This window comes from Pongo abelii, chromosome X (assembly GCF_028885655.2).
Source record: "Pongo abelii isolate AG06213 chromosome X, NHGRI_mPonAbe1-v2.0_pri, whole genome shotgun sequence".
NCBI lineage: Eukaryota > Metazoa > Chordata > Mammalia > Primates > Hominidae > Pongo > Pongo abelii.
This window is the reverse complement of record NC_072008.2, coordinates 98,228,725-98,245,172: the sequence shown is the minus strand read 5'-3', so window position 1 is coordinate 98,245,172 and position 16,448 is coordinate 98,228,725. Positions and strand designations below refer to the sequence as shown.

The following is a 16,448-nucleotide window of genomic DNA, read 5'->3' as shown; positions in this document are numbered from 1 at the left end:
AAACAAACAGAAACTGCCAACAACAAAAAAAGCCCAGGGCTAAATGCATTCAGAGCCAAATTTTACTAGACACTTAAAGAAGAATTATTACCAATGCTACTGATATTATTTCAAAATATTGAGATGGAGGAAATCCTCCTTAACTGCTTTTTAGAAACCAGTATTACCCTAATCTTAAAATCAGAAAATGACAACAAAGGAAGGAAAACAAAGCTACAGAACAACATTCCTGGTGAATATACATGCAAAAATCCTCAAGAAAATGCTAGCAAATGAAATTCAACAGCATGTCAAAAAATAATTTGCCAGGAACAAGTGGATTTCCTTTCAGGGATGAAGGGATGTTTTAACATATGCATGTCAATAAATATGATTCATCACATAAACAGAATTAAAAACAAAAATCATATGATCATCTCAATAGTTCCAGAAAAAGCATTTGATAAAATCCAGCATCTCTTTATCCCTCAACAAGCTAGACATAGAAATAATATACCTCAAAATATTAAAATAATTAAGTAAAATAATACAATAAAATGATAAAGTCCATATATGACAAACCCACAGCCATCATCATACTTGATGTGGAAAAGGTGAAAGCATTTACCTTCAGAACTGGAACAAGACAAAGATGCCCACTTTCAGCACTTCTATTCAACATAGTACTGAAAGTCCTACCCAGAGCAATCAGGCAAGAGAAAGAAATAAAGAACATCCAAATTGACAAAAAAAAAAAAAAAAAATAGGAAATCAACTTACTTCTGTTGGCTGATAATATGACTTTATGCCTAGAAATCTCTAAAGACTCTTCCAGAAGATTCCTAAATCTGATAAATGAATTCAGTGTTAGAGTTTGCAAGGTAATATTATCAGCTGAATTGCATACCCTTCAAGTTCATATGTTGAAGTCCTAACTTTGAGTATCTCAGAATGTGACTGTGTTTGGACTAAGGACCTTTAAAAACGTAATTAAGTTAAAAATTAGGCCATTATGGTGGGTCCAATTCCAACCTGACTTGTCTTATAAGCAGAGGTTTGGAAACAAAAGAGACACCAGGGATGTCTGTGCACTGAGGAAAAAAATGTTAAGAACATAGTGAGAAGACCATCAGCTGTGAGCCAAGGAAAGAGGCCCCAAATAAATCCAAACCTTACCAACACCGTGATTGTGGACTTCAGGACTTCAGAAGTGTGAGGAAATAAATTTCTGTTGTTTGAGCCACCTAGTCTGTGGTGTTTTGTGATGGCAGCATCAGCAAACTAAAACAGGCTAGAAAAATTTTAGAAAGGCATTCATATTGGAAAGGAAGAAGTAAACATCTCTATATGTAGATGATATAACCTTGTATATATAAAAAAAATTATACACATACACACACACAGACACACACACACACACATGCACACTCATAAAGAAGTTTAGCAAGATTGCAGGATACGTGACCAATACATAGAAGTCAATGGTATATCTATGCACTAGCTATTAAAAACTCAAAAATAAAATTGAGAAAATAATTTTATTTGTAGTGGCATCAAAAACAATAAAATATCTAGGAATAAGTTTAACAAAAGGTGTACAAAATTGGCACTATGAAAACTACAAAACATCATTGAAAGAAAAATTTTGTAAAATATCTAAAAAGAAATACATCCCATGTTTATTGATCAGAAGGCTTAATTGATCATAAGACATGTTAAAATGGTCAAAATTCCCCAAAATGATCAATAGTTAGAACAAAGTCTCTAATAAAATTTAAGCTGGCATTATTTTTGGCAAAAAAAATTAAAAGCTTATTTTAAAGTTCTTATGAATTTTTTTAAAAAGATAGTTTGTACAACACAATTTTCAAAAAGATCAAAGATCAAGCAGCCAGAGAAAATATTGATATTTCCACCGCACATAAACTAAAGTAAATGTTCTGTTTCAAAGGACACTTTTAAGAACATGAAATGTAACCAGAGAATAAAAAAAGATGCATGTCATATATCTTATAATGATTTTGTGTCTAGAGTATATAAATAGCTTTTACAACTCAGCAATAGACATTCAAATAATCCAATTAAAAATGAACAAAGAATTTGAACATAAATTTATCCAAAGGAGATGTACAAATGGCCAATAAGCACATGAAAGAATGCTGAGCACTCTTAATCAGTAGGGAAATGAAAGTCAAAAACACAATGAGAGACCACTTAAAACTCATTAGGGTGGCTATAATCAAGAAGACTGACAATGCCACATGTTAGTGAAAATGTAGAGAAATGTGAACCTTATGCATTGCTGGTGGGGATATATAATGGTACAGCCACTTTGGAAATTAGTGTTTGGCAGTTCTTCAGAGATTAGGTAGGAAGTTACCATTTGACCCAGGTATTGCACTCCTAGGTATGTACCCAAGAGAACTAATCCCATTTACCCACATTTTTGGTTTTTGTTTTTTGTTTTGTTTTGTTTTTTGAGACCAGGTTTCACTCTGTCACCCAGGCTAAAGTGCAGTGGTACAAAAATGGCTCACTGCAGCCTTGGCCTCCTGGGCTCAAGCAATCCTCCTGCCTCAGCCTCCAATATAGCTGGGAACACAGGCACATGCCACCTTGCTCCGTATTTTATTTATTTATTTATTGTAGAGATGGGATTTCACTTTGCTGTCTAAGCTTGTATCTACCTTCTGGGTTCAAGCAATACGCCCACCTTGGCCTCCCAAAGTGCTGGGATTGGCATGAGCCACCATGCCTGGCCCTCACAAAAATTTGCACATGGATATTCACAGCAGCATTACTCATAATTTAAAAAGTGGGAATAACGCAAATTTCTATCAACAGAGGAATGGGTAAACATAATGTTGTTTATCCATACAATGGAATATTATTCAGCCTTAATAGTGATAAACTACTATTAGGTTGGCGCAAATGTAATTGTGATTTTTGCATTGTTGAAATTTGTGATTTGATATTGGAATACATTTTTAAATAAGTGTGGTTATGTTATACATCATTTTAATGCACATTGCTTGCTTTATGTTTTTTTGCTAATGACTTATTACTTGCAGTTTATTTTATATTTATTTTAAACTATTGAAATAATGTTAGACAAAAAGCAAATTTGAGTGATTTTTTATTCAAGTTCAAAATAGGTCGTAAGGCGGTGGAGACAAATCACAACATCGACAACGCACTTGGCCCAGGAACTGGTAATGAACATACAGTGGTGGTTCAAGAAGTTTTGCAAAGAAGATGAGAGTCTTGGAGATTAGGAGCACAGTGGTCAGCTATTAGAAGTTGACAATGACTAAATGAGAGCAATCATCAAAGCTGATCCTCTTACAACTACATGAAAAGTCGCTGAAGGACTCAGCGTCGACCATCCTACCGTCATTTGGCATTTGAAGCAAATTGGAAAGGTGAAAAGGCTCGACAAGTGTGTGCCTCATGAGCTGAGCAAAAATAAAAAAGAATTGTTTTGAAGTGTCATCTTCTTTTATTCTACGCAACAACAAACCGTTTCTCTATTGGATTGTGATGTGCAATGAAAAGTGAATTTTATATGACAACCGGTGACCACCAGCCCAGTGGTTGGACTGAGAAGAAACTCCACAGTACTTTCCAAAGCCAAACTTGCACCCAAAAAAGGTCATGGTCAGTTTGTTGGTCTGCTGCCTGTCTCATCTGCTACAGTTTTTTGAATCCCAGCGAAACCATTACATCTGAGAAGTATGCTCAGCAAATTGATGAGATGCACCGAAAACTACAATGCCTGCAACAGGCATTGGTTAACAGAAAAGGCCAAATTCTTCTCCATGACAACACTCAACTGCACGTTGCACAACCAAGCTTCGAAAGTTTAATGAATTGGGCTACAAAGTTTTGCCTCATCCATCATATTCGACTGGCCTCTCCCCAACTGACTACCACTTCTTCAAGCATCTCGACAACTTTTTGCATGGAAAATGCTTCCACAACCAGCAAGATGCAGAAAATGCCTTCCAAGAGTTCATTGAATCCCAAAGCACAGATTTTTATGTTACAGGAATAAACATACTTATTTCTTGTTGGCAAAAATGAGCTGATTGTAATGGTTTCTATTTTGATTAACAAAAGTGTGTTTAAGCCTAGTTATAATGATTTAAAATTCATGGTCCAAATCCACAATTACTTTTGCACCAACCTAATAATACATGCTACAACATGAATTAACCTTGTAAACATTATGATAAATGAAAGAAGCCAATCACAAAAGACCACATATTGTGTGATTCCAATTATATAAAACATCCACAATTTGTAAATCTGTAACAGAAAGAAGATTATTGGTCGCCTAGGGTTTGGACCGGGAGATGTAGAGTAGTGACTTTTTGTTGGCAAGATATTTCTTTTAGGGATGAAGAAATGTGTTCTGGAGTTAAATAGTACTGATGGTTGCACAACTTTTTGAATATACTGAAACCACTTAATTGTTCACCTTAAGCAGATGCATTTTGTGGTACATGAATTACATTCAGGGAAAAACAGATTGCATGAAACAGAAAAAGACCTTGGGAATATGATGAGAACCCAGCATAATTGAAAATAGAAGAAACAGCTAGAGCTGTAGAAGAAAAACCAGACACATGTGGTGCCATACAAGTCAAGTGAAGAAAAATTTGCATGATGTAGATGCTTAAACTATGTCAAATGTTTCTGAATACTTCAGTAAGAATTGAGAAACTTGCCATTGCATTTAGCAGCATGGTGTGATGGGTTACCTTGGTAAGGGAAATTTTGGTACAGTTGTGAGACAAATAGCTGATTAGAGAGTAAGCAATGGCTTAATTAGAGACATTGATTAAAAACAGCTCCCCTAAAGAGTTTTTTGGAAGGGAAAAGATAAAAAAAGGAATAGTAACTGGAGGCTGAAATAAGGTCAGGAAATAACTTTTTAAGCAGCAATCATAATTACACATTTTAATGGTGATAAGAATGTACAGTAAAGATATAAAAGTTAATGACACAAGATAGAGAGGGGAAGATTGTTGAAGCAATTTGCTTAAGTAGGCAACAGAGGATTTGATCCAATGCACATCTACGGTGACTGACCTTAAATTAGAGTTTCACCAGATCATTGATACTAACAGGAGAGAAAGAAGACTACATAGTCAGAGATGCAAGTAGTTGAAAGTAAGAATTGATGGTGGGAGCTGTGGAGATTCTATTTGTGTTGCTCTAATGTTCTCAATGAAATAGGAAACAAGACCATCAGCTATGAGAGAGTGGACTAATAATCTACAAAAGTAGGAGAGAAAACAAATTAATACAGTATGGTTGTAGGCCAGCAGTAAGGTCCATTTGTGGTGAGAGACCATTAACTTAAATTTCTGGCATTTAACATAACCAAATACCCACATTTCATTGATATTATTTTCCTCTTCAGCTTCCAAAAAATTACTCTTGGTGTTTCCTTTACCTATAACATCTTCTCACTCTCAAGTCATCACATATTTGCCTCTTTTTATGATTCATATCTCTTCTCAAATGTCTTCTCACAAATACCTTCAAAAGTGCTTATGGTACTTACACTAAATCTGTTCCGTATAGTCTAATTTATTCATAGTCTTCCACTCAGTTTAGCAGTGATTGGTTTTAATTAGGGCATACAACTTCATTTTGGCCAATAAAATAGTCAGCTGGAAGGCTCCTGAGATTTTTCTCATTCTTAAAGAGGGATATGTCCTCCTCTTTCTAAGAATGTTGCTGTGTCCAGATGCAACGATGAAACTGCAGCAATAATTTTACTATCATCCTGAAGATAAAGACAAAAAACAACAATAGGAGAAAGCAATGGAAATACAGAGAAACAAATTCAGAGCTGGGATGTACCATATTAGAAACTTTCTTACCTCAGGATATCATGTAAAGTAAAATAATGAAATTTCTCATTTTGAAGCCATGTGAATTAGGGTTTTTCTGTTATGTGGAGCTAAAGTCATCTTAACTGATACACATCTTAGATAAAATAGCCTCTATCATATTACCTTGTTTGATTTTCCTTATTCATTTATCACCATCAGACATTCTGTTATAGGTGTCTGTGTGTTCTTGTTTGTTGTGTTTTGTCCCCAGTACATCATTAGACGGTAAGCTCCATAACAGAGACACTGCTTTTCTTGTAGACATTGTATTTTCATCACCTATAACAATGCTTGCTATGTTATAGTCACTCATTAAATACTCATCAGATGCATGAACATTCTCTTTCAGGCCTCACTTATTTCCTTTTTTGTCTCACTAGCTCACTGCGGAAATATTTGTTTCCCTTGATTCTTTCCTTGGCTACTTCCTTCCTTACTAACAGTGTTGCAATTATAAATTTTTAGTCATAACATGATGGTCATGGTCAGGTAAGGTATTTGAAGATGCCTATAAGCATTGCCTCAAAGCAATAAAGAACCACAAACTCTTTGGTTCTTTAGGTGAGTGCTGTGGTCTGACTGTATCTTCCCCAAAATTTATATGTTGAAACCTAACCACCACAGTGATAGTATTAATTGCTGAGGTCTTTAGGAGGTAATTAGGTCATTAAAGCTTTGCCTCATGAATGGAATTAGTGCCCTTATAAAAGAGGCCTGAGGAAGACTTTAACCCCTTTTGTCATGGTAGGACACAAAGAAGGTGCCATTCAAGAGGAACAGGCTCTCATCAGACACAGAATCTGCTGGTGCCTTGTTCTTGGATTCCCCAGCCTCCAGAACTATGGTCAATAAATTTGTTTCTTATAAATTACTCAGTTTAAGATAATTTGTTATAGTAGCCCAGATAGACAAAACTTGTGAGTTTGTTTTTTTTCCCAAATGGCTGGAGTGAAGATGAGAAATAACACAAATTAACCTACACATATATTGTACTTCTTCTAAAACCCCAATATCCTTTTTGCCAGAGGTTAAAATGTTGCTTGATTTAAATTTTCCTTTTTTCGTTCTTCACCAGCTAACTCTTGGTGAAAATGAATAAATTAATATCACAATAATAAATATATCAGTGAGAAAAAAATAATACAAAAAGCACTGGACTGTGCGGTATGTAATTCTTAATCAAAAGTTGGGGCTAATAAAATTCTAAATGTAGTTACATATTTGGTGATACCTTGTAGTTTGAGAGGTTTCAATGAATTCTCTCCATTTAGCCAAAGTGAAAACAAAGCCAGGAGTAAAGTTATTTTGTTCCACAAATATTATCAACCATCTCCAGAAACTTATTTCACCTGGATCTCCTATGGTTGTACAGAGAAATCCTTAGGTAACTTTTACATTAAGTGAAGCAATAGATCTAATCTGGAATAAATAAATGTCACTTAAATCTTGTCTTGAAGGATGCAAAATAAATGTTCAGAAACACTACAATAGTGTTCAGCAATTTTGAAAAGTGATTGAAATTATGTTCAAGTCAGAAATTATATTGAAGGAGTTATCAGAGTGAAAAAAATATGCTAACTCCAAAATGTACCACTGAAAAAGGATATTTTCTATATATATTTGAAAATCTATTTAAAATAAAGTGAATCATTTGAGTTTTGAATTAACACACACAATAAAAATGAATGTTTATTTCTCATAACTTTTATTAATATATATTAATAAGAAAACATGCAATACAGAACCTGAAATAGAACAATTAATACAAGTTTGCTTCTGGATTACATACTGCCATCCTTGGCCATACAATAGTCAACCTTCTTCCTTCCAAAGCATGGTTAGAACTGCTTTGGGATACTGTTCACTTTCAGATGCTGTATGATATCACGGAGGAGGAATCTTCCCACAATACAAACATAAATACATATTTCATAAAATTCTTAATATTTTAAGCAGGGATAGTATAAATTTCACACAGTTTACTCTTTAAAAAGTATCACTTACAATCACAAAACAATTGCCATTAATTTTTTTTAATTTGTGCACATACATTTTTCTGAGCACATTTTTTGTTACTGTTTCTGCTGTTGTAGACTTGCACTGCTTTTAAACATCATATTTACTAAAAGCACATGATGATTAGTGTAAGAAAGCTACTGTGAAAGAATATTTTAAGGCCTCTGCATAAAATTGATCTGGTATGGTAATTGGCACATAATATAGAAAGGTTCTTGTAGAAATATATTTCAGCTTCTCTTGCTCCGATGTTTTCCCGGCCAATTGAGCCAGTTGGAAACATTCAAAATAGTTTCTAATGGTCATGAAAAAAAGTTTACCTAAACTAACTATAAATTTGGTTTCCAAAAAATATAAAAGAAGAAAGATAAGAAATAATAATTATAATAAAAAGTATAAATCAGAAGAGTATAAATAAAAGCCTAAACAAGTAGATTTTCATAAATGTATATTAGGGAGTATACACACCTTCAGTAATACCATGAAAAAGAAACAAACAAACAAAAAAAACTAATGTTGAAATATCCATGTGAGTAAAACCCCCTTAATTTTCTCAGGATTGAAAAGGATGTTTTGTGTGTGTGACATAATTACATTTTAAGAACTGAACAATTTGTGATTTGTTTAGTCTATTTTTTTCCCATTTAATGACCATGTGTGATAAATATTAGTTTGGGAAGGCAGAGGCTCTTTGTAACTGTTACCATTACACAATAGCACTAACCATTTATTATTATTTTCTAACCAAATTTACATAATTAAAAGTAAAAAGCTAAGTAAATAAGAATACACAAAATTACTCTCTAAATTTATTACATTGTAGATATCATATGTAAAAGCTAATTTTTAATACACTGACACAATATTAGTTAAAACACAGGTAAAGTTTAAGAAAAGAATGTGTATGCATGTAGCATATAAGATACTTAGTATTTGAATACACACTCACAAGTGTGATATAGTAATACCATAGCTAGAAAATTAATAATCACAATCTAATTGAATATGGACACAAAATAGAATAACTACTTTGATTGAACGTATTATTCTCATATAAGTCATTCAGTTTGAAGTTTTAATTTCAAATCAAATGCAATCCTTTTTAAAACAGAACCATTTCTTGACTGTTGGTTCAGTAAGACATTTTGCAGTTGTAGGACTACATACATCATACATCACAATAGCCACTTGTGTGCTGTGTCAACCTATACCACTGTCTATTCAGTCAAAGAAATAACTTGCGGTGATGAAAAAGATATCATCAGATCTGAAGCCCTAGAAGTTACAGATTTCCAAGGCCAGACCTAGTGGAAGCTTAGAAAGAGAAGGCATAGGGGAGAATAACTGGGCTAATACCCCTTGCCTCTTTGGCTACTCTCAGCCTGCTTCCATTCAAAGCCTCTCTGGTAAAAACCAAGAAGAGGGTGCCCAGTCATTTAATATTCTAAACACAATCTAAGTCTGATTATAAAATCAGAGTTAGAAAGGGTAATAATAGCATATTGGTTCATTCCTATATCTATAGGAAAGGTGTCAAAACGTCACAAGTTTCCAGATATGAGGATTTAAGAACCTCCCTAGTAACTCAATAAATTATACTGTCAGAAGAAAAATCCCAAATATCCAACTTTGAGTCCTATTTGATTTTCATTAACATAGATAGTAACCATTGAGATGCCTGATGAGTTATTTAATAATCTTTCAGCCTCTTCTTTTTATATCCTTTAAATGTGTGTGTGTGTGTGTGCACGCGTGTGTGTGTGTGTGTGTGTAGATCATAAGAAAACTAAAGGTTTGCAGAGGGAAAATGTGAAAATAATAAAAATACAAGAAAAAAATCTCACATCATCTTTGCAGGTTTTTTGAGGCAAAGAATGTTCTAAAATCTATTGGAAGCACTGATTTTTGTCACTATTAGTTCTTTTCTTAATCTTCCCCAAGTTTAAAATTTTCAACATCAACAACAATAGCAACAATATCAACACATTTATATGATAATAATTTAATAAACATTCAAATATTATCAGTCCTTCGGGATTCACATGCACCTGGAAAACCAGTATGCTCCAAATCCCTTGGAACATTAACACGAAGGAGAAAAAAATTAATTAATTTTATTAATCAAACTCTGATAGTTAAAAGTTAAGAAGTTATTCTGCACGTCCAATCAAATATGATTTAAGGAGCTTTACAATGGATGGGAATAATGTGTATTCTGAAAACGCTACTTAACCTGCTGGGCACATGAAAAGAAACTTTCTCAATATTCAGTGGAAATCCTCACCAATGTAATTATGCAGTTACCACAGTTTATGTTACAAAATTTACACACAGTTTAACCATAAATTAAATATCAAGTTATACATTACAAAATCTATGTCTAAGTTAATCAATAGGAGATATTGACTCCCCACCCCAACCCCAACCGCCCCCATTAAACATCAATTGTCTCTTGGTTTAGTGTTATACTGAAACAAGGTATTTTCTCAGTTTTGCTATGGAAGAAAATTAAGTTGGTGATGTTTCTGTACATTTATAAAATGTGCACATAGAAGATAATGGCCAGTTAAGAGGATAAAAGAAGGAAATAACAGACAACAGAAGAAAACTAATGTTTTCTATGAATAGTATTGTTTCTTTGCTTAGAAGAATATATTTTATTTCATATATGAGATTTTGACGGTTTTTGTTCTGTGTGTGTTATTGGGGTAGTTCTTGCTGACTGCAATAAGCAGTCATGTGCCTTATTTCTCCCTCTGCATTTTTCCTTAAAATTCTATGTTTGATGTAGATTTATAATTACATTTCTTGAAAAGTTCCTTCCTGATATTCTTGTTGTTATTAGCGGTTTTCTTCAGTAAGTTGAGCTAGAATAACAAAAATCCCTTAGTCTTATAGATTTTGTATATGGTTTTATCTACAGTTATATGTATTTGTTATTTTTACTGAACACCCTTTGGTAACAGCCTACTGAGCTGTCAAATCAACATTTAAATCTTCCTGAGTTTCTCTACAAAATAGTAGTTTACCGTCGATATTTTAAGTGACTCGTGCTTTGGATGCATCCACCTCCTTTTAATTTTCTAGGCTGTTACATACAAATTCCCAGAAGTAAAGACCCAAGTAATAATGGACTACAGGCTTAAAATGGCAGATACGGTTTTATTTCTGATGTACTTTACACTAAACTATTAAAGTAAAAAGAGGCCCTTTTTAGCAAACAGTTGCTTAATTTGGGCAGTTATTGCACTTCTGTGTCTCGAACTCTACTAAAGAGTAGAGAAATAGGTTGTAGAGCTAGATCTGTACAGTTTATACATATTCTTTATTGAAAATGTATATACAAATTTTATCAACAGTATAGTATTGGAATAAGGTAGAAAACATGAAAGCAGAGAGAGACACAAACAAGCAGTATTTACACTACCTACTGTGTATTTTGAAGGGAGACTCACTAACAACAACAAAAAAACTGAAAACAACAAACAAAAATCAAACAGAAAGCCCAAAAAAAGGCTAGAGTACGTATACCTTTTAACATTATCTGAATAAAAGTTTAGCTAAACTAAAGGTAAACTTAGAAAATAAGATATTTCTAGGCTTTCCATTTGCTACATACTGGTTCCACACAATCAGCGTGGAAACAAATCAGCAATATTGCACATGATGATAAAAACAACAAAAAATACTGTACATCAGAAATAGTATGCTCTGTCATGATAAGCCTTACTGCACAAGGGGATGCAAATTGTTAAATTCCTTTTCTTTTTAAATACACATTCTGAATTAAACAAATTGCAATTTTTTCGTTAACTTTTGACTAAGGGTCTAGCTGTAGATTTATTCTGGTATCTGTTTCTATTTACATAGCTATTTACAAATCTGATAATCAGAATACTCATTGGAATTGTATCTTAAATTTTGACTATATACATCTTTTCTGAAAATTTGAAATAACTATTTTAGCTTTACAAGGGATGTTCTTCCATAATGGGGGAATCACCTCTGGAGGGTCTGGCCTGTTGGCGTGGAGTGAAGGTTGTCAAAGGAATGACTTTAATTGAATCATCACTGGGATGAAGTCTTTCAGACATGGTGTAAAACTGAGATGTTGCACTACCTTGCACTCCCTGATCAACAGAGCATAGTCCTTCAGCACCTTGCACCCAACCTTGCTGCAAACTGACTGATGATTGGGCCTGACTGCGATGGAGGGCAATAACCTGTGGCAGAGGAGAGCTGTGGCTGATTGCAGCAGCCTGTGCTAAAGGAGGGCTGTAGCAGAGGGCTGAGGCCTGTGCTGATGGTGGGCTGTGGCGAAGTGCAGTAGCCTGCACTAGAGGAGGACTGTGGTGGAGAGCAGACACCTGTATCGGTGGAGGGCTGTGGCACAATGCGATGGTCTGTGTCACTGGAGGGCTGTGGCAGAGAGCAATGGTCTGTGTCACTGGTGGGCTGTGGTGCTGAGTAGAGGCCTGTGACAGTGGTGGGCTGTGGCATAGAGCAGAGGCCTGTGCTTGTGAAGAGCTGGAATGATCCAGAGATGCCGGCATCCAGCAGGCATCAGAATGGCCATAGATGAGACATTCTTGAGTGCAGTTGTCAGAGGCCTCTTCCACAGTTGGTTGAACAGTTATTTCTGCAGCTGTTGGGGTAAGGAAAAAAATAATAAAATTTATATTTCAAAGGCATATTTTTATTAGCTACTTAAATAACATTGTGACAAAAAAGGTAACAACCTATATACAAATGCATTAAATACTTCCATTATTTATAGTTGGTATTTTTAATTTGTCAATAATTCTTAGGGAAGTATAAATGACTTGGAGTGGGTGGATGAGGTCTCATTATTATAATTGGGATCCTTTGGCCTAGTATCTCAAATGTAGGTATTTTTTATTGTATCTGTGACCCTCAAGGAAACTATGATCATTCATCTATACATGCAAGTCAGCTGAAATATGACTTCTCACTAGCACTGAGAGAGGATATAAAAGCAAAATTAATTGGAAAACAAATTATAAGAATATATAATGAACTAATTATAGCTAAAAAATAGTTAGCTAATAATAAATTACATAAATTTGGAAATATAGTTTATTGAACTCTAAGATATGCCTTAGTTTCAAGAATAAAATATAGTCATAATTATTTCAAAAATAAGTGATTTCAGTATTCTTTATTTTCTGGAATCATCTTAAAATAGAGGTTAGCAACATAATAAACTAGAGATCCGAGTACTTAGCTGTAAACTATAATAGTTTATAATACTCTTTTTATGAAATTTCTGTGTAGTCTTCAAATGTCAATAGATATCAAGCATCAATAAAAATATTATACAAATTTTAGTAAAATAGAGATGGTGTTACTATATCTATATAAAGTTTACTTGAGAGCAAGAAATGCTATCCAGTATAAAGAAATACATTATATGACAATAAAAAGATCAATTCTCTAAGAAGACATATCAATCCTGTGTGTATGCACCTTACGACAGAGCTTCAAAATGTAAGCAAAATAAGCTAGAAATGAAAGGATAAATAGACATATCCACAGTCATACTTGGAGACTACAATACTCCTTAGAACTTGATGGAAAAAATAGAAAATCAGTAAACGCATAGAAGACTTGAGCAATATAATCAACCAACTAGATCAAAATTTATATTAGTAGAACTATTCAATTTTAGCAAATTAGAAACAGGGGAATATCTTCAAATTGACATGCAGGTCCTACAAAAAGATAACAGCTGACATGATATTCAAAGGTTAAATATTGAATACGTTTACCCAAAAATCAGAAACAGTAAGGTTGACACCACTCCCATTTGACATAATATTGTAAGTTCTAGCCAACGAAATAAAGCAAGAAAAAGAAATGAAAGACATACAGATTGAAAATAAACAATACTGTATCTATTCACAGACACATTTAGGTCTATATGTAACAAAATGTGTTTGGTATCTGTGTGCTTAAAATTTTTAAAAAATGATGAAAAAAATAAAGAAAATCTAAATAAGTGGAGAGATATACCATGTTCATAGCTTGGAATACTCAATATTGTTATGATGTCAGTGGTCCCACAATTGATCCGTAAACTCAACATAGTATAAATAAAAAGGAAATCTTAGATGGATCTTCTGTTTTTGTAGATATCAACAAGCTGATGCTATAATTTATAGGGAAAGGTAAAGGAATTAGATTAGCCAACCAATTTTGATTAAAAAATACCTATTTGTGGACTCACATGATCTGATTTCAAGATTTACTATAACATGTACCTAATCATTACAATGTAATATTAGCAAAATAATAAATACAAAATGATTAATAAAAATAGAATAATCAGTCCAGAAATAGATCCACAAAATTCTAAAGTGATTTTCAACAAAGGTCTGAATTCAATGGCGAAAGTATAGACTTTTCAACAAGTGCCGATAGAATGATTATAGGTTATAAGCAGAAAATTGAAACTTGACCCACATCTTTAATCTTATAAAATAATTAACCTGGAATCAATCAAAAGTCTAAATGTAAAATGTAAAACTATACAACTTCTATTAGAAAATATTGGAGAAAATCTTTGTGACTATGAGTTAGGCAACATTCTTAACTATAACACCAAAAGCACAATTTATTTTTAAAAATATGCTAAGTTGAGCTTATTTGTAATTAAAAATATTTACTTTGCAAAAGGCAATGTGAATGAATGAAAAGGCAAGCTACAGACTGGGTAAAAATATTTGCAAATCACATTTCTGACAAGGGAGTTATATATTTAAAAAAGGATGTAAACTAACAATAGATTTTTTTCCAAGATGACTGATTAAATCCTTTTATCATGCCTCAGTGACTTGGAAATAGCAAGATAGTGCATGAAGATCAACTTTGTGAGCTTTAATTCAAGAAGAAAAAAAAGAATCCACCAGTATTGTGAAGGGGGCCCCGGGGGGAGGACATGGGCAAACAGTCCGTGTGATGGCTTCCAGTTGATAAAAGTAAGTGAAGCCCCAGTACGTGAGAGAGACAGAGAGCCTCCCTCTGTGACTCACCTTTCTACTGGGGATCTGAGCAACCCAAGAGGAGGGAGAATATTTTGTTTCTTTAAAGTCCTGGTGCTAACCTGGGGAGAGGCTTAGAGACCTGTGAGGGAAAAACACCAGGAAAAACTACAGACATTTGCCCAGGCCAAGGACTGACAGCAGGATGCCATTTTTAATTCAGGCACATACAAAATCAGCCATTCCTTTGAGACCTAGCAGTATGGCCGTGCAGATATTTTAATCTCGGGCCAGAGGTTGGAACACCTGCTCTGGAGCAGGGTAGGGGCTTCCATAGCCAGAACTGTAGAAAGCACCACAGCATTAGGCACCAGAATTGTACACTCCCCTGTTGAAGCCCTGGGGCAGGAGAAGAGCTGCCATAGCTGTGTTTTCTCCTAGATGATGAGACTTTCGTTCAAGGCCAGCTGGCAACCTGAAACTGACTTGCATATGCCATTAATGGGTGCCCCAGCATGCTCCCCTTGAGATTGTGGTATAGCAGGGCCCTCTCCGTTCCACCTCCATGCAGAAATCCAAGCATCTGGAGCACCCACTTGCTTGAATCAGCAATCTGAGTTGCCCCACTTTTCATGGACATAAATTGTGGTATAGCAGGCACTTTGCACTCAATACCCAAACAGATCTCCAGGGGTTTGAAGCACTTTCTCACCTGGATCAACAGCTTTACCTGCCCCTATTTCTGTGCATAGATGGTGGTGCAGTGGGGCTTTCATCACAACACATGCAGACAGAGCTCCAGGAATTTGGAGTACTTGCTTACATGGACTAGTAGCCTGAGCAACCCCGCCCTTGTTGGCCACGGATCATGGTGCAGTCAAGCCCTCTACATTTTATGCCCAGGCAGATCTTCAGACATTCAGATCACCCACTCACCTGGTTCAGCAACCTGGAGCTGCCCCACCCCTACTATGCAGAGATCTTGGTGAAGGGTGGCTCTCTCTGCTTCACAAACAGGCATCTCTCTCTGCTCCACACCCAGGCATATCTCCAGGCATCTGGAGCACTCGCTCTCCTGGATTAGGAATTTAGGCCTCCCCTAATCCCTGTCCAGAGAACTTGGGGCTGAGGAGGTTTCCCAGCTCCATGCCTAGGCACACCTTTGGGTGTTTAGTGGCTGTCCACTGGATCCTTGCTAAGTGCTAGTGTTTGTGCCTGACATCAGGGGACATTTAGACAGGCCATGCCAATCTGGGGCCTGCCCTAACATAGGACAGAGCAAGGAGCTCAGACAACTGTGCACTCCACAGATCAGCCCATTGCCTAAGATGAGAGAGAGCTTCTCCCAGTAAACAAAGATCATGTATATACCTAGCCACATCAGGTACAGCCAGCTTTCACCCATAAGTACCATCTACTGGCTTGTAGGTTGAACTACACACACCAATATAAAACCTGTCAACGAAACTACATAGGGTTACAGAAGCAAAGACAAGAGACCATACCCAGCATTCACTACAGTCACACCCTGTAGGGAGGAGAGGAA

The 16,448-nt window shown here is 35.1% G+C and overlaps 1 protein-coding gene across 6 annotated transcripts in view; it reads right to left on the bottom strand.

The window, feature by feature from the left end:
• Positions 1-7,573: 7,573 nt before the first annotated feature.
• The window catches only part of PCDH11X (protocadherin 11 X-linked), an 837,711-nt gene continuing 828,836 nt past the window's right edge, over positions 7,574-16,448 (bottom strand). For all 6 annotated transcript variants that reach the window (XM_054544818.1, XM_009235031.3, XM_054544822.1 and 3 more), the window contains one exon: positions 7,574-12,546. In XM_054544818.1, the coding sequence (XP_054400793.1) occupies positions 11,870-12,546 (677 nt within the window). In that variant the 3' untranslated portion in view covers positions 7,574-11,869. The remainder of the gene's footprint in view (positions 12,547-16,448) is intronic.